This window comes from Protopterus annectens, chromosome 11.part0, assembly GCF_019279795.1.
Source record: "Protopterus annectens isolate FY-2018-M chromosome 11.part0, PAN1.0, whole genome shotgun sequence".
In the NCBI taxonomy this organism is placed as follows: Eukaryota; Metazoa; Chordata; order Ceratodontiformes; family Protopteridae; genus Protopterus; species Protopterus annectens.
Window position 1 is genome coordinate 701919313 of NC_056745.1, and position 18393 is coordinate 701937705.

General features: G+C 41.3%; 1 protein-coding gene across 4 annotated transcripts in view; it reads left to right on the top strand.

The window, feature by feature from the left end:
• Nucleotides 1-18393, top strand: part of LOC122815561 (DENN domain-containing protein 5B-like) — a 1792502-nt gene that overhangs the window by 1282211 nt on the left and 491898 nt on the right. For all 4 annotated transcript variants that reach the window (XM_044088154.1, XM_044088155.1, XM_044088156.1 and 1 more), the window contains exons 6-7: nt 1154-1690; nt 3650-3881. In XM_044088154.1, coding sequence (XP_043944089.1) covers nt 1154-1690; nt 3650-3881 — 769 coding nt within the window. The remainder of the gene's footprint in view (nt 1-1153; nt 1691-3649; nt 3882-18393) is intronic.

The window sequence follows — 18393 nt, forward strand, 5'->3', positions numbered from 1 at the left end:
CTGAAGACAAACCAGAAGAACAGAACACCCGTTCACAAATGGAACAGTGCTAGGGTTGAAGCAAGCAGTAGCACAATCCAAAATAACACAAGTAATTTTAATCTTCTGCAAAAATCCTCAAGATAAAAAAGAAGATGAAATAGAACAATTCAAAGTTTATTTTCATACAGACAAGCGCTTTGTGTGAAAATAAACTTTGAATTGTTCCGTTTCATCTTTTTTATCTTGAGGATATACTGGAGTTGCTTGACAGAGACTGACCTTCTAAAGTGCTAAACCACTTAGTAAATGTGGTAATAGGTGAGCCATAGACCTGACCAAGTGGAGTTGGTGTGGTGGGCATTATTTTGAACTATTGGTGGCAGCAGTGAACAATAAATACAGTTTTTTTTTCCTTTCCTCCAGACTTTTTTCCTTTGGCCTGTATTGTATAGCATTGATGTGTGGTTCAAGCAGTTTACTAGCTTCACTAGTTGCACAGTATGCAAAGTGCAGCTGATGACATTCCAGGTGTCCAGCCCAATAACTTACCTGTCATACAGTACTGTCATCTGCATATAGAATGAAGCTGGAAGAAGAAGAGTGCACAAGACTTTAGACGCTCTAAAGAGGTTAAGTGCTGTACCTTTTGTATTTACACTTACCACTTGGAGAATAATTGCGAAGTGATTTATTTTGTCATGAAAGCAGTCACTGTTGTGTAGGACCTGTTGAGCAGTAGGGATTGTGTGTGTGTGTGTGTGTGTGTGTGTGTGTGTGTGTGTGTGTGTGTGTGTGTGTGTGTGTGTGTGTGTGTGTGTGTGTGCATGTTTTTCCATGTGTGTGAACTGTCATTTTCCCATTCTATAAGAAACACTGTCTGACAGGTTTGTTGACTGTATTTATGTAACAACTACACCGCAGCTTCCTTTTTTTACCTACAACCAAACATGATAGCAGTAGCACCTAAGTGCATGCTTCCTTTAGCAAGTCATCAAGATGTTCAGGTGGGCTATTAATATATTGTAAAATAGTGTTACAGTATAGTGTATATATTTTTTCTGGTATGATATTCCTAATGGGAGCTTTCTTTTGACTGATGAGTGTCGAATTATATTAGTTACTGTTTCTCCATGTCTGAATTTTAAGTAATTATTGTTTTTTTTTCTTTTAGGCTAATTTGTGTTTTGTGGACATTGACAACCATTTCATTGAGCTGCCCGAGGACTTTCCTCAGTTTCCTAACCAGTTGGGATTGGTCCGAGAGATTGCTGAAGTCCTTCTTGAGTTTGGAATCAGTTCACCAGGTAGCCAACGTGACAGTGAGAACAGCACAAAACTGAAGAACCTGGTACTGGATGAGCTTGTCAATGACAAAAAGAATGGAAATATCCCCAGTAACACCATAAACATGTTCGAGCTTCTCAAGGGGAATGAAACTATTGCCCGTCTTCAGGCATTAGCAAAGAGGACAGGGGTAGTAGTGGAAACCATGGAAATTGGCTCACCAACTGTAAATGATGAAAAGGATTCTAAACTGTGGTTCAGAAAGGAGGAGATGCAGGACTATAAGCTGAATGTTCAGATCCGTGAAATCTTTGCTAATCATTTCACGGTGATGTTTGCAGAATATGAGTCCTTCATTATTCATTCAGCGCACGATCTGGAATCATGGCTCACCAATCGAGAACAAATGCAAAACTTCGATAAAGTAAAATAAATATTATTTGTATCATTATTCTTTGAATTTTTAGAGTATCCCTTTAGGGGAAGAATACTGAATTACTGCAGCAGAACAAAATGTTAATGCATTCAGAACAAGAGATGCTGGGTGCTCCCTTTGTGCTCTGTATTCTGTTATAATGCAGACATTTTATTAACAAAACACTGAGCACAAAAAATATTGTAGTTCAGAAATTAATCTTATTTTTTTTTCTTTCAGTGGTTACCACTTTCTTAGCGTATTAAATGTTTTCAGCATTTCTTAAAATGAATCCATTGTGACTATTTTGCTGTATTTTTATATGTTATGGCTGAAGTGGCATTAAACAGTAAGATACATTTATTTATTATTTGATATATTTTTTTTTTTACTGGGAAAGCCTGACTGGAACAATATCCCATTTTCAGTGGATGCCCTGGGTGAAAAGCTCCACATTGACATAATATGGTTACAGTTAAAGTTATTACAAAACTTAAAAGAAAAATGATATATTAACTAAGTAAAAATTCAGCTTCAGTTGATACAGTATGAATCTATACGTACGTAGTACAAATAGTTGGACAGATGTATCAAGCTGAAAAATAAAATCACAACTTTACAGTAAAGTTAAGGCCGTCCAATGCAGTGAGCAGTGATCTGTATTGTGAACAACTTTCTGTTAAAGTAACAGATTACTTATTTTCTGTCAATCTCTGATGCATCATAAAGGATATGACTGAAAACAGCAAGTACTTTCATACCCAATTTTAGTTTTGGGTGTCTTGCTGCTTTAGAGGCAGTTCAAGGAACCATGATTCCTGCCAGTGAGAGTGCTGCTAAGTAATGGTACCACCTTAGTTGTGGGTCAGCAAACTTTGCTGCTGTTATACACTTTCAGGTTATCTTTTCTTTTGAAAAATACAAATCAAAGGGTAAAAATGTCACACAGACATACCATTCAGTTAAAAACTATGAGAAAGACTTAGCCAAGTTAGATTCTTCATTGTGTAATACCTTAAACCTCCTGTACTTTTTATGCTGTTATAGGTACATTTAAACCAACACAGCCAAATCCAGCTAGCTATAGACATGCATGTTTCTGCCTTTTTTCTAACCTGATATTAAATGATCATTATTTTATCCATACTAAGAAACCCTGATGTAGAAAAGGCTAGCAAATGAATTAAGACCCATTTACCAAAGAGGATGCAACATGACTGAGCTGGTGATAGAACTCAAGAAAGTATGGAACAAGCTTCATTCATTCATGCTCCAATACCTGCTTTATCCATTTCAGGATCTTGGGAGAGTTAGATCCTTCCCTACATTCATACAGTCACTAGGGACAAGCAGAAAAACTTTTATACATTATATGATAACAGTTACAGTTGTCTCACACACACACACACACACACACACACACACACACACACACACACACACACACACACACACTGGGAAATTTAGAGGACCACCAGTTTAACATATAGCTTGCTGTTTTAGGATTTGGGAGGAAACCAGAACACCTAGAAAAAAGGCCATATGGACAAAGGGAGAACATACAGAGTCCAATCTGAAATCATCCCAGCCCAGAACAGAACTGGAGAACCACGAGTTATTTTCTGTTATCACTTTGCCACCGTGGTGTTCAACAGTTATTGCATATGTTGGGAAAATTGGTCTATGGGTTAACTTAGGTTATAGCTTTTTCAGTAGATAAGAAGACTGTCGCACTTGTTAGACTGATCATTATTGACTGGCAAAGTCAGATTCTGTGCAGAATTTTTTATTACATGAACTCTTTTGAAATATAATTTCTTAGATTATTTAAAAAGGAAAATGTTTACTACAGATATGTTTTGTAAAGCTGAATCAGGAATTTAAAATGAATTTGCAAGTCTTACTTAGATGTCAACCGCCATTTAACCTAAGCTGACAGTTATTTTTTCCTATGTCCATTCCTTGCAGGCTTCTTTTCTTTCAGATCAACCAGAACCCTACCTCCCTTTTCTCTCCCATTTCATCGAAACTCAGATGTTTGCAACATTCATAGATAACAAGATCATGTCTCAGTGGGAGGAGAAGGACCCTTTGCTCAAAGTGTTTGATTCGCGCCTTGAAAAGATGAGGCTGTACAATGTTAGGGCACCCTCACTATGGAGCCCTTTATACCAGAAGTGTTCTATACTGAAAGAATCAGGTATGTCTAAATGGTGCTGCTTTGACTGTTATGCACCAGTATTTAAGTTATTGCCATCTCATCCAATTGTTTTCAGAAAAAAAATTAATGAAATGCTTTCACATGCCATGGTCATTACTTTGCAGATGATAAACTGAAAATTGCATAGTTATATTTTCTTTAATTTTTTGTTGTTCTGTTGAGGCCTTTTACAGCAGAAATGCCAAAAATAACTTTATCTTTGCTTGCACCTGTCATTACAACTTTTATCAGGGCATCAAAAAATTTCCACAGTAGTAGACTATGATTTTGGGCTTTGGCAGGTAGCCAAAAAAGAGAATACAGTGATCATATTTGACACATTTAACCTAATATTAAGGATAGGTATAACAGAATAATTACTATTTGCAGGATGAATGGTTTCTGAGTATTAGTATTTGTATTTAGTGCTGCTTCATTAGCATTTTCTGTTTTCTTTTTAATGCAGATATGCACACATGGCATAGCTGGTCAATAGAACAAATTTTATCTGTGTATCATGGCAAGGAGTCATAGATGCCTGTGACACTTGAAAAAGAGAGCAATAGAGGAGTCAAGGAGTCTGTAATCCCCAGTTTATATCAGCATCCAGGTATTGCTTTTCTAATACTAGCAGTGAGGTACAGGTTGGGGAGGAATTGCTCTCAGACGATAAAGCCCAATTGAAAGTAAACAAGGGCCAGGCAGGTAACTAATGAGGAGACCTGAAAGGGAACAGGTATGACTCAGAAAAACAATTCTGTGACCCTTACCTAGGAAACCCTAACCTAGAATCCTTGCCTTCACTCCACAAGGTAGTGAGGCAGACTGTCCCTCCTCTTGAATTCTTGGAAAACCTTCACTCAAGTTGGTTAGCTAAACGTATATTTTCCAGATATAAAGAAATCCTCACCTCCTTATAATCTGCACTGATTAGACCCATTTTTGGGTACAACAGTCCCTTTGGGATGCACCTTATTAGGTCTATCAAGCAATTGGAGAGACCCCAGAGATTTGTAACTAAAAAGATCAGGTGCTTAAAAGATTTAATCTACCAGGAAAGACAGGAGGCTTTGTCCCACTACTCAGTTTCATATAGACTCCTTAGGGCCAACTTGTGCTTTGCATATAGGGCTATAAGTGATCCAGTAGTTCAAGAATTCTTATACCTCAATAAATCAAATAGTCACACTAACAGTAGGACCAGACCCCTAAATCAACTCCATCAAAAAAAATCAGACTGGGGAGAAAGATAGATTTGTTTAATTTGTTACACAGAGCCTACCTTTTCTCTGGAACAAACTCCCTCTCCAAATTAAGTAGTGTGACAGACTGTGTACCTTAATAAAATAAAAGAGCTGGACAGCTGGATGGACATTCAAAAATTCACCCCTGGTATGACTGCTCTGGCTGTCCTTGAAAAGAGAAGTAAGGCCTAAGAGTTGGTATTGACAAGACTGAGATGGCCTCAGAGCTCGATTTACTTGTAACTGCTCTGATTCTGAAACTCATAAGCTCAGGATACAAAATGCAGTTCTGTTCCCTTCCAAGATTTGCAGGTATACCAATAGTCCCAAAGGGACGACTCCACTAGGCATAGGCTCAGGTTTAAGATCTCTTGTGGAGGAGATCTGTGGATGAATGAAACGGGCCGATCTGGAGCCACTGATTTCGAACTTGCATGTCCGTTGTGGTCGTGGACATCATAAGTAATATTCATTATGACTACAGAAGTGAATCTAGTGGAAGAGACTAAGAACCCTTCTCAGCAGCAGCAGCAGCCAGACGAGGTTGAGACAGACACAGTAGTAAGCTCAGAGACAAAGAAAGGAAAGTCAGAGGAGGATCCCAAACAAGTAGCTGAGGTAGAAGCGCAACAGGACCAAGAACAGAAAACTGCCTCTGGCACTCCTGCCAACGGTGAGACACCATCCCATGTGGATCAAACCAAGGGCAAAGAACGTGCCTCTGGAGGCAAGGGGTTATCACGCCTTCTGTCCTCCTTTCTCAAAAAACCTAAATCCCAGGTATCTGAAGAGGGCAAGGACACAGGGGAGGTAAAGGAGAAAAAGGAAGAAGATCATAAAGGAACAGTGCAAGAGGTGCTGGAAGGGGAAGTTCACGTGGAAGAGGCGATTGAACTGAAAGCTCCAATAGCAGATCCTGAGCCAGAACTGCGAACGGAGGCAGATCCTGCTTTGGATCTCCATTCCCTAAGTAGTGCAGAGACACAGCCTGCAAATGAGGACCAAAGAGACGAAGAAGACCAGGATCTAGAAGAAGACCAAGAAGATACAGGAGAAGAAAAGTCAGAGAAAAAGACAAAAATGGGAGATTCAGAGATTAAAGCCAGTGAAGGTTCACAGAAGCCTGTTAGGAGATACCGAACCATGCACTGCAAGGTCTGTCTTCTTGATGACACCACCTATGAATGTGATTTGGAGAAGCACACCAAGGGGCAGGAGCTAATGAAGAAGGTATGTGACCACATCAACCTCATTGAAGATGACTACTTTGGACTAGCTATGTGGGATTCTCAGAACACAAAAGTCTGGCTAGATCCTTTAAAAGAGATCAGGAAACAAGTACATGCAGATGACAGCATACCACAGCCAGCAGGTCCATCTGATGGAGGTGAAGCAGATGACAGCATACCACAGCCAGCAGGGTCCATCTGATGGAGGTGAAGCAGATGACAGCATACCACAGCCAGCAGGTCCATCTGATGGCGGTGAAGCGGATGACAGCATACCACAGCCAGCAGGTCCATCTGATGGCAGTGAAGCAGATGACAACATACCACAGCCAGCAGGTCCATCTGATGGCGGTGAAGCGGATGACAGTATACCACAGCCAGCAGGTCCATCTGATGGCAATGCAGCAGATGACAGCATACCACAGCCAGCAGGTCCATCTGATGACAATGCAGCAGATGACAGCATATCACAACCAGCAGGTCCATCTGATGACAGTGAAGCAGATGACAGCATACCACAGCCAGCAGGTTCATCCGATGGCAGTGAAGCAGATGACAGCATACCACAGTCAGCAGGTCCATCTGATGGCAGTGAAGCAGATGACAGCATACCACAGTCAGCAGGTCCATCTAATGGCAGTGAAGCAGATGACAGCATACCACAGTCAGAAGGTCCATCCGATGGCACTGAAGCAGATGACAGCATACCACAGTCAGCAGGTCCATCCAGTGGCACTGAAGCAGATGACAGCATACCACAGCCAGCAGGTCCATATGATGGGAGTGAAGCAGTTGACAGCATACCACAGCCAGTAGGTCCATCTGATGGCAGTGAAGCAGATAACAGCATACCACAGCCAACAGTGGAATGTCAAGAAGATGTGGATTGCTGTCCTCCTCAACAACATGAAGGACTTGAACAGACACCATTAATCAGAAATGGTAGTGATGAGGAACTCTTTAGGAGCCCGAACCATGCAGCAGAGGGCAGTATCAACATACCCACAGAGCGGGGCACTGTCATTGGAGAGCCCACTGCCATCAGCTTTGTAAGTGCCCTTAAAATTCCAGGTGTGTTGGAGTTTTCCCTCTGCTTACTATTTGCCAAGCTTGTCAGCTACACCTTCCTTTACTGGCTACCACTGTTCATTCCCAACGTAGCACATTTGGATTCAAAAGGTGCTGGAGATATATCTACGCTCTTTGATTTTGGAGGAATTTTAGGTGGGATAATTGCAGGTATAGTTTCTAACTACATGGGAGGGAGAGCGACAACCTGCTGTGTGATGCTCATTGTAGCAGCTCCCATGTTGTTCCTGTATAACAATATCGGTCAGAATGGAATTGGAACCACAATTGCTATGCTGATTGTGTGTGGAGGTCTGGTGAATGGTCCAAATGCTCTCATCACTACTGCCATCTCAGCTGAACTGTTTCAGCTCCTGCTTCACATCTGGAATACATTTTGGATCGCACCTGGTTTCTACAACAAGCTTTCTGTACTTTTTAAGGGACCAAGATGGGGACCAGGAAAGCTAAGACTGGGTCTTCCAGAGGAAATTCCCAAGGTTTGCTGTACTTTGAAAGTAGAACCGGTATACCCAAAGAAGAAAAACAGTAATTCTTCAGATATGGGACTGATGCACAATTATCAGTACAAGCAGAGGTCATTGTCACCTTTTCATGCAAATGTCCGAGAGCAGCGAACAAGACATGGTGGTTACATTGGTGAAACTGGTGGACTTTCAAGAGAAAAAGAGCAACCTTTGGAACATTACAGTTTGCATGATGAGTGCAGCACTTCATACATACACCAATCTCATACACACCCCCACCCTCTCTCATACATACACCACATCTCACACATCTATACTACAATGCCTACCTTCCCACAACAAGCTCTACTACTATCTACCCTTTTAATATCCCTAACCTACATTACCCAACTTAGCCTCCACACTAATACATACCTACCTCTAACTACACACACCACCACCTCACACCCCCCCCAGATATATCCCACTCATATTCACAGATCTCTCCAGAACTTTACTTCTCCAGCCCATCCAATCTTTTCAAACTCTACTTACTCCCTACATCATCATCTCCTCACCCCACTCTATCTACTTTCTCTAAGACAACCGTCCCCCCAAAAAAACATACTTCCCTTTATCCTCTACTTTTCTTCAATCAGCTCCTCTCTCATATCTCACTCTCTCTGTCAGGTGACATCCACCCTAACCCAGGCACAACCCCTACCTGTACCCACCTTAACCCAAGTTCTAATCAACACAAACACAAGACTATCCACCTCATGACCCTAAATGCACAAAGCCTCCGTAATAAAATCCCCAACCTTCATGCCTGGCTATCTTACAACCAGCCAGACATAACCGCTGTCTCTGAGACCTGGCTCAAACCCTCCATCAGAGATAATGAAATCCTTCCTCCAGGCTACCACATTATATGCAATGATAGAACTCATAGAAAAGGAGGTGGCGTAGCAATTATCTACTCCTCCACTCTCACTTCTACTCCATTGACCAACCCCATCCCAACATTTGCCAATGCAGAAATGACTGTAGGCTTTCTAAAACTTAACTATAAATCCATCTGCATCTGCTCCATCTACATCCCACCCGGAGACTATACCAAAACTCTGGAAGACATCCTCTCTTGGTTTAACTCAAACATCAAATATGAAACCTACGTTCTTGGTGATGTAAATATAAACTGGACCTCCTTCCTCATAGATACCCCATTGCACTCTATCAACCTCTACAATTTCACCCAACTAATAGACCTCCCTACTAGGCCAAACAAAGATGGTTCCTCCGGTACCATATTAGATTGGATATTAACAACACATCCCAATCGTATCTCGAAAGCTGGTGTAATACCAGACCCCCTAGGCGACCACTTACCAGCCTTCACTGACTGCCTATCCTCACACACAGAAAAACAACACATTTTCAAACAATCCCGTAACCTATCTTCCTTCAACCCCGAAATCTTCTCTGAATGCCTCAAGGTTACTAATTGGTGCCCACTGAAAATCCTTCCACTAGATAACGCCGTCACATATTTTAACCAAACCTTCCTTACCTTACTTGATAAAGTAGCCCCTTTACAAACCAAACTTATCAAAACAAATTCCTGTCCCTGGCTATCCCAAGAAACTAAATTGATAATCACTCAGAGAAACAAAAAGTGGAAACTGTACCAAAAACAGAAAAACCCCACCACCCTCCAAGAATATAAACATCTTCATAACCTGGCCAAAAAATCAGTAACAAAAGATCGCAAAAACTACTACAGCAGTCTGCAATACAAACACTCAAACAATCCAAAGAAATTCTGGACATCCATCTCTTCAATACTCAACCCTGGTAATACTTCCAACCCCTGCCCCAATCCCAACCTCTCAAGTCTTGAAATGGCCACTAACTTCAACACATTTTTCATTGATTGTATAGCTAAATTATCCTCCACTTTCCCCAATCCATCCATCAATACTAAACCCTCACCCTGCACCCCAAACCCTCTCTCTCACCCCCCCTCCACCACTATTCTCACTTAAACCTGTCTCCACCTATACTATAAAAAGACTACTGCAAAAGCTAAAACCATGCCGCAATGCCCCTGACAACCTTCCAGCAAGTTTTCTTCAAATATCATCTGAATCTATAGCCTATCCCATATCCATCCTCATTAATAGATGCATTCAAGAATCCTATGTACCAACCATCTGGCGTTATGCATACATAATTCCTCTCCACAAAGGTGGTAAGAACACAGACACTACCAACTTCAGACCCATAGCTATACTGTCTCCTCTCTCTAAAATTCTAGAGAAAACCATCCACTCCCAGCTCATGCCCTACCTAATCCAGCACAAACTCCTCTCTCCCACCCAGCACGGCTTCCGCCTAGGCCACAGCACCATGACAGCCCTCATTTCCTTCCTCGAAACAGTCAACCTAGCACGTGAGGGCAGCAAATATGTATCTTCTCTTTTTCTTGACCTCTCAAAGGCATTCAACACTATTTCCCATTCCCCTCCTCCTGTCCCAGCTCTCACACTTGCATCTATCTCCCTCAACCTTAGACTGGTTCTCCAGCTACCTTTCCACGTGCCAGCAGGCTGTACAATGGAAAGAGTCAACCTCCCCTTTCTTACCTACACCCACAGGAGTTCCCCAAGGATCAGTACTTGGCCCTCTGCTCTTCAACTTATTCATTAACAACTTTCACCTCTCCATCCCTGAAGCCTCAGTCATCCAATACGCAGATGACTCCACTATCATCTGCTCAGCCTCCTGCCCCTCCAAACTTCTACTTAATACCCAAACAGCCTTCTCCAAAATTGAATCATGGATGCAATTGCATCACTTGGCCCTAAATGCCAACAAAACAAAGCTAATGATATTTACTCCCACTAAAACTTCCCAGTTCCACAAAGTCCAATTTTCCATCAAAAGCCACAATAACACCCCTCTTGAAATCATTCCTAGTACCAAACTACTGGGCATTACCATCGATGAAAACCTAAAATTCGACTCCCACATCCTCTCAGCAATCAAAAAAACCCACCAGAAAATCGGCCTCCTCTACAGACACAACAACTACCTTACTCCATCTTCCCGTCATACCCTTGCATCTACCTTCCTTCTCCCCTCTCTCTTGTAGACTCCCCTATTCTCCAACCTACAACTCAGACTCCGTGCTAAACTTGAGGCCTGTTACAACAAAATCTGCAAATTTGCAACCAGTTGTAAGAAAACTTCCCATCACTGTCACTCCCTACACACCCTAAACTGGCTAGAACTCCACAACCACCTAAAGTACCTACAACTTACAACAGCCCACAAATTCATCTTTAAACCAGCAGAATGCCCCTCTCTTGCTAAATCTCTAACACCCTACACACCTACCCGTACCCTGAGATCCACAGGCCAAAACCTCCTGCATGTACACAAACCCATCCACCCAACTGGTAAACTACTACTACCCCACACTATAGCCAAACTATGGAACAATCTCCCCACACCACTACGTAATATACCTAACCACAATAATTTCAAATCCATGCTTCTCTCCCATCTCTCCTCCAAATGGGAATGTCCTTCACATGCTCCCACCTAAAACTCCCACACTACTAACTCCACACCTAAATCATCATTTCTTTGCCTACTTTAACTTAATTCAGAGATCTTGCTCAGAACACCTTTTCATAAATCTTTTGCATGCATGCCTCTGGTCTACCTTACTCATTTTCTCAAACTTTCATTGTTTGTTTTTCTTATCCATTGTACTCATAATATTGTTTTCCTCTGTAATATTGTTAATTTGTCTCTATTCTTATGTATTTGTATGTCTGTTTGGGGCATTCCCCTCGGGTCTCCACTGAAAAAGGGTAATTCTTACCCAGCTGGACCAACCCGGTTAACCAATGCAAATAAATATAAATAAATAAATAAATGGTTCCCCCAAAGGCAATGGGGACAGAATTTTACTCCAGGCTTTTTGTGAAGCCCATCTTGGACCTCTCAAAGCTAAACAAGGTCTTTATTGTCCCAAAATTCAAACTGCTCACCTTAGAGAAACTACTACCCCTCCCCTGGGCATTCGTCATCACTCTAGACCTGAAGGATGCCTACCGTCACATTCTTATAGCAAAGTTATTTTCATTTTAGGGCAAGGGTACTCACTCACCCATTTTTGTGCCTTATCTTTTAGCTTGTCTGCTCGTCGCCAAGTTTTTAACCAAATGCCTGGCTATAATAATTGCTTTTTGTAAGACAAAAGATGTATGCATTTACCCTTATCTTGAAAACTGCCAGATCCAGGCAAACACTGTAGAAGAAATGCATGCATCCCTCCCACTGACTGTGGATTGTTTGTGAACTCTGGGATTTACTGTCAATCTGAAAAAAAATCTATCTTGCAACCCTCTGCCAGAATAATCTGCACTGGGGCAGAGTTGGACTCTAGAAGGCAACTAGCCTTCCTGCCTCAGGAAAAGATTTAATTCTTTACCCAGTATTTCCAGACCATCTGGCAGCAGGAAGTTGTACCAACCAGAGAGCTTCTCAAAACTTTGGCATAGATGGCTTAATGCATCCTAATAATAGCCTTGGCCAAACTGAATATGAGGAAAATCCAGTGATACCTAAAAGGTATCTGCTACCAATAGAAATAATCGTTACAGTTTCAGGTCCGTCTTCTCCTCTATATTAGGAATGAGCTTCAGTGGTGGATAAGAACCTGCCTTCTGAACCTGGGAGTCCCTTTCAGAATCCAAACAAGGCCATATACTTACCACAGATGCCTCAGGTCATGCTTGGTGTGCCCATTCTGGTGAGATAATGAAGCAAGGCAGGTTTGACAGCTCATTCATAAGGGTAAGCTTCAGTATAAAAGAAATGATGACTGTGCACAAAGCCCTTGTGGCATTAAAAGAAAAATATATACTGTGAACTTTTCTGGTGTTTTTGTGAGATTTGCTAGTAATAACTAGGTTAATTAATGAATACTTTTAAGATTGGGTAGTTTGGCCTAGTGAGTTCATTTAATTTTTATCAGATCAAGGTTACTGAAATGTTGAATTACATAGTTTTTGACAGAGCGTAATAGGTAGATGTTTAAGTCACGTGCAAGTAGATTTGTTTTTGTTTTTATCTGAATGAAAAAATGACAAATCATTTAGCTGTTTAGTGATGGTGGTGGTGGTGTGAGGGGTAGATTAGACAGAAACCTGAGGAAGCATTTAGGCTTTACTAATTATCAGGCACTTAAGTGAAAATTCTTCCTTTTTTTAATTTTATGAAGTTGCAATCATTTCAGGTTTGAATTTGCCACTAAGTAAGAAGAGACAGGCTTCCCCAATTCTGTTATCTGGACTTTCCATACAGATTGACCAGTAGGATGCAAAGTGGATGTCTGTAATCAGAGAATTTGGTTTGCCATATTTCACACAACATGAGTACCATCTTTGTTGCTATAGAAGGGCCAAGCATAGAAGTCATCTGATTTGTTTTTAATGCTATCCACGTTAAGTGATCCAAAGTGGGAGAGTTGAGCATCTGGGTAAGTGACTTTGATTGCCATTAACTGAGGACCTATGTTGGTTTCTCTGTTCAGTTCTAAAATGAGAAACTTCTAGACAAAACATAAGGTTGGGGGTTTCCTTTTAGTAGCTTACCACTGTGGAATATGAAAAAGAATTTAGGCCTTTTTTGTGGAACTATCAGGAAGATATGTGTGAAAGTTAGTGTTTGGAAGAACGCGAGATATTTTCTAGTCAGAATTTGGGATATGATTGATTGTAGTTCTATCAAGGAATATACCTATTGAAACTTCACTGATTGCAGCTACAGCAATCAAACAAAACCTTTTCAAAACCAAAAGAAAAAAAGCATGTCTTGAAGGGGGTAAGCCCCTTAGCACACCCCTTGTGGAGGGCTGCACATAGACACCCCTACGTATGTACCATCTCCAAAGTCACACAGCAGTAGGGCAAAGTCAAATTTCCCAACTGTACTGCAGTCTGATATCGCACAACTTAAAACAACGTGTGATAAAATGCACATTCAGTAAGTAACACACAGGCTCAGTTTGTTTGAACTGACAATTAAAAAGACATGCCTCCCAAGTGGTACTTTATAATTAGGTTTTGAGATGTGATTGGCTGTTAAACTGCGGAGGCTATTTTGTGGCTGTGTGCTGGTTTGTACAATTTGCTGAAAAGACAGTAGTGATGTCTCTAAGGCTTTATTAACTGTAGTAAAATAGTGAATGTTAGAATAAAATTTGTATCTGAATGTGGTGAGTTAGTCATGTTGGACTGGGAATGGAGTTGTTTCCAAAGTGTGATTCAAGTGAGGTACAGGTGGTAGTATTGTTGAGGGAGTGAGAGGGGCTTGAAGAAATGTAGTCGGGGATCCTACTAGTTTCCGTACAAAGTAAATTATATAGAGCTGCAGCAGTGAAAGGTGGTATTGGTAAAGAGAGCATGGTGATAGGCTGTAGCTATAGTTCCTGCTGCTTTCACAAGAGGATGGTGATACAGAACTACACTAGCAATGCTGATACAGACTGTCGGATAAGGGTGTGTTGAAAGGAAGAACATATGGGAATATAGGCTGCTTGGGAATGATAGGGAAAAGGGTAAAGCTGCACGCTATAGAAAGGCTTTGCTGCTGCCCAGAGTTATTAGCAGAGGTAAAAGCTGTGTTCAAATTCTGCAAAAGGGTTACAGTGCCTTTAAATTCAAGTGGAAGGGAGGGGGTAAAATAACAAAGGATGTCAGTAAATGGATAATGAGGATAGTAGTAACAACAGCAGCAAGCAACTCAGCCAGGAACCCTTAGGGTGAAAAGTCATATTTAAGGTGTCTAGAGAGGAAAGAGGATAAGACCTGCTTGATTCAGATGGAGGAATCATATTATAAGTAAAATCTGAGCATGCGAAAAGGAACTTGAACACGAAGAAGGGTGAGCCTCTCTGCACCCCCAAGATAAAGAAGATGCAGAAGAGGAGGAGAAGACCCTTCCCAGAAAGGAAGGCATAGCAAGAACTGGCTGCAGAATTGTGAGAGTGGGGGTTGGGGAACTGCTGGATGGACACCTCTTGCTCATCTCTGGATGCATCAGCAAATGACAGTGGGATGCTAAAACACAGTATATGAAAAAAGATAATAGAAATGGGAGATTGTAAGTGGAGCATGTCAGTGTCAAGTGTAGTGAAGGTTATGGGCCAGGAGTGCTTTACACACATTACTGAAAAACATTATGACAAGCAGGTAGTACCCACAGTGCTGTGCAGTAGTGATGAACGTGCATGAAGGCACCACTGTGTAGTTACAGTAGTATGACATTATGGATTATAATTTAAATGTAATGGCACCTGATACTAGAACTAAGATGTATGAGTACAGGAGAGCAGATTATAGAGGGTACAGTAACTGGCAGCTAGAACTATGACTGCCTAAAATTAATTGAAAAAAGTATTATGCAGGAGATCAAAAGGAGAATGGAGAAAGGACTTTGCAGAAAAGCAAACCCAAGAGGAGGAGGAAGTTAATATTTTTCCATGTGTGTTTTTGCCCCCTTCCCTGCTGACAATCAAGCCTCTTCTCAATGGGAAATGATCTGCTAATTCCCTTAACATGGAAGTTACATTTGAGAACTGCACAAGAGCTATCTGGAGGGGGCTGCAGTTCAGATAGCCACGAGAGGGCTTTATGTCCTGAACAGCATCCTGACAATGAGGATGTTTGCAGTATGCAGTCCTTGTCCCAGGGCATGGTGATATGTAATTTTGTCACCTTGCAGACCCTCAGTGCTTTCACCACATAACTGCATGTTTCAGCACACCAATGTTGAAGGCTGCCTCCAGGTGGTAACCTGTGGAGCCTAACACCTATCCACAGGTGGTAACTTGTGGAGCCTAACACCTATCCACAGGTGGTAACTTGTGGAGCCTAACACCTATCCACAGGTGGTAACTTGTGGAGCCTAACACCTATCCACAGGTAAGCATTTGTGTTGCTGCCCTGATTCAAGTGATTGTGGCAGTGTGTGGATGGCTCTCCTGTACCTGTCCACCTGGTTCAGCATAGCTATCCTCCTCTGACAGCTCCATCACACACCCGAGCTGTTAATAGAACTCTAGTTGCCTGTATCATAATCAGGGTTTTATTCCAGTAGGCCACTAGAGCTGGCATAAGGAGGAAGATAATATGGCTTTATAATAAGGAAAATCAGAAAAGCAATAAAGGAAGAGGAAAGGGATATACACAGAAGGAAAAAATGTAATTTCAGCTAAATGGGAATATGAGGAAAAAGGAAGAGATCATTAAAAGAGGGAATAAAAGCCAAGGAGTAAGGAGAATGATTTTGGGGAAAGTGAGAAAAGAGGGGAAGTTCTTTTTTTTTTTCTTTCAGATACACGTGGGGCAAAGAATAATTCCGTAACATATATGTTCACAACAGAGTAAAGAGGAGGAGCATCAGTCGAGGAAGAAGTGAGGGGCAGCTGCCTTTCAAATGTCTTACATTTCTGGAAGTGGGTAATGCCAGTGGATGTGGTCAGTCTGAATTTCAGTAAGGCCTTTGAATCAGTACCACATGAAAGACTACCTGGTACGAGAAAGGGTTCTTTTTTAACCTGGACCTGAGAAATAATTTTTTCAGTGACAATTGTTTACCCTTGGAACAGACTGCTTGGGTGGACAGAGTGCTGTGAAATCTACAGGGCATCTCAAGAGGAGCATGATGTGGCAGGAAGTGGTTGAGAACCAACATATTAGAGGCAAGATGATTTGGTGCATAGATTGTCTACTTCTGCAAACACATTTACTTAACTGAATGTAATGTACATAGGTAGGGAGAAGGATTGGTCAAGAGAGAAGAATTTACTGATTATTTTGGACTTTGGCTGAATTACAGTGGCAGAAATAGAGCTCCTAAAGATTGAAGTACTAAATGGGTGAAAACAAAACAGCAGATCAAAAATAGTAAGGGGAAGTATCAGCATTATCACCAATCCCCATTTTCTTCATGGGGTCGAGGTGTTGTCAACTCTCGCTAGCATTGTCTATTCAGTGCCACTCACCTACCTTCATCGACACTCATGCCTGTCACAGGTCTTCTCTCTCACAATTCATCAACCTGTTTGCTGGATGCCCTCGTTTCCTCTTACTTTCTTCTTGTCTGGCCCAAATCATCTTCACCAGGTTGTCTTCTGCTTTTCTGCATATATGCCCAAACTACCTTATTCTGTTCTCTTTATTTTTTTTTATTGTCATTTAACTGGGTTAGTCCAACTGAGCCAGGGGCCCATTTTCAGTGGAGACCCAAGGAGAAAGGCTCCAGATAGATACAAGTAACAATATCAGAGAAGTATTAGAGAATATCACAAAAATAGCTATGTTTACAATGCTATAGTTTCAAGTAGTTCTAAATTGAAGGGATGTAAATACATTTTTACTCAGTTTTGTTCAAGATGCAGAAAAATAAAATCAGGTACATAACATCAAATAAGTTCAATATGCTAAAATATATACACGTAAACAGCTGGAAACTTGATGTTTAGCAGTATTTACAAGAGGTGGAGAGTAGGGTAAAGAAAGTAAGGGAAGTATTAGAGAGAAGTAGAAAAATAAGATATATGTTTAGAGTGAGGAAGAAGAAATTAGGAAGAGAGCAGTATAATATCAGGTAGGAGTTTGACATGGACTGAACCAGGTGTTTAGTAGGTAGTTTTTAAGCTCGTGTTTAAATTGGGCTTTGAGGGATACTACTTATATTAAGGGGAAGAGCTTTCCAGGAATGGGCGTCAGAGAATTTATAGAGGGACTTGCCTATATTGTTAGGTTTGTAGATGTCAAGAAGATCTTTGTTGGATGTGCAAAGCTGACGTGGAGTTATAGGGTGATACGATGTTAGAGATGGAGGGGCAGGAAGTGGGGTTATAGAGTATGGAGTGTGTAATGTGTAGTTGTGGAAGAAGTTGTTTCTGAAATTCAGGCCATAGTAAAGACTTAAGAGTGAGACAGTGGTGGGATTTATATGGTAGATTGGAGGAGAATCTAGCTATTTTGTGATAGAGAGGAGAGATGACTGAAGATGACTAAGCTGAAAAGGTAAGGTGTACAAGACAGTGGTGTGACCAGTACTACTGTATACTACAGAAACTTGGGCAGTAAAGGCAGAATGGGTGAAGAATCCAGAGGTGATGGAAATGAAGTGCCTGAGAAAGGTGGTAGGATGCACACCATGGGACAGACAAAGAAATGAGGACATAAGAGCAGAAGCCAAAGTAGCTACAATTCCAAAAAAGATCAAAGAGAACAGATTATGGTGGTTTGGGCACGTGTAGAAAAGCAGAAGACAATCTGGTGAGGAAGATTTGGGACAGACAGGAAGAAGGTAAGAGGAAGAGAGGATGCCCAGCAAAGAGGTAGATGGATTGTGTGAAAAAAGATGTGCGACAGTCAGGCCTGAGTGTTGAAGAAGGCAGGAGTCTGGCACTGAA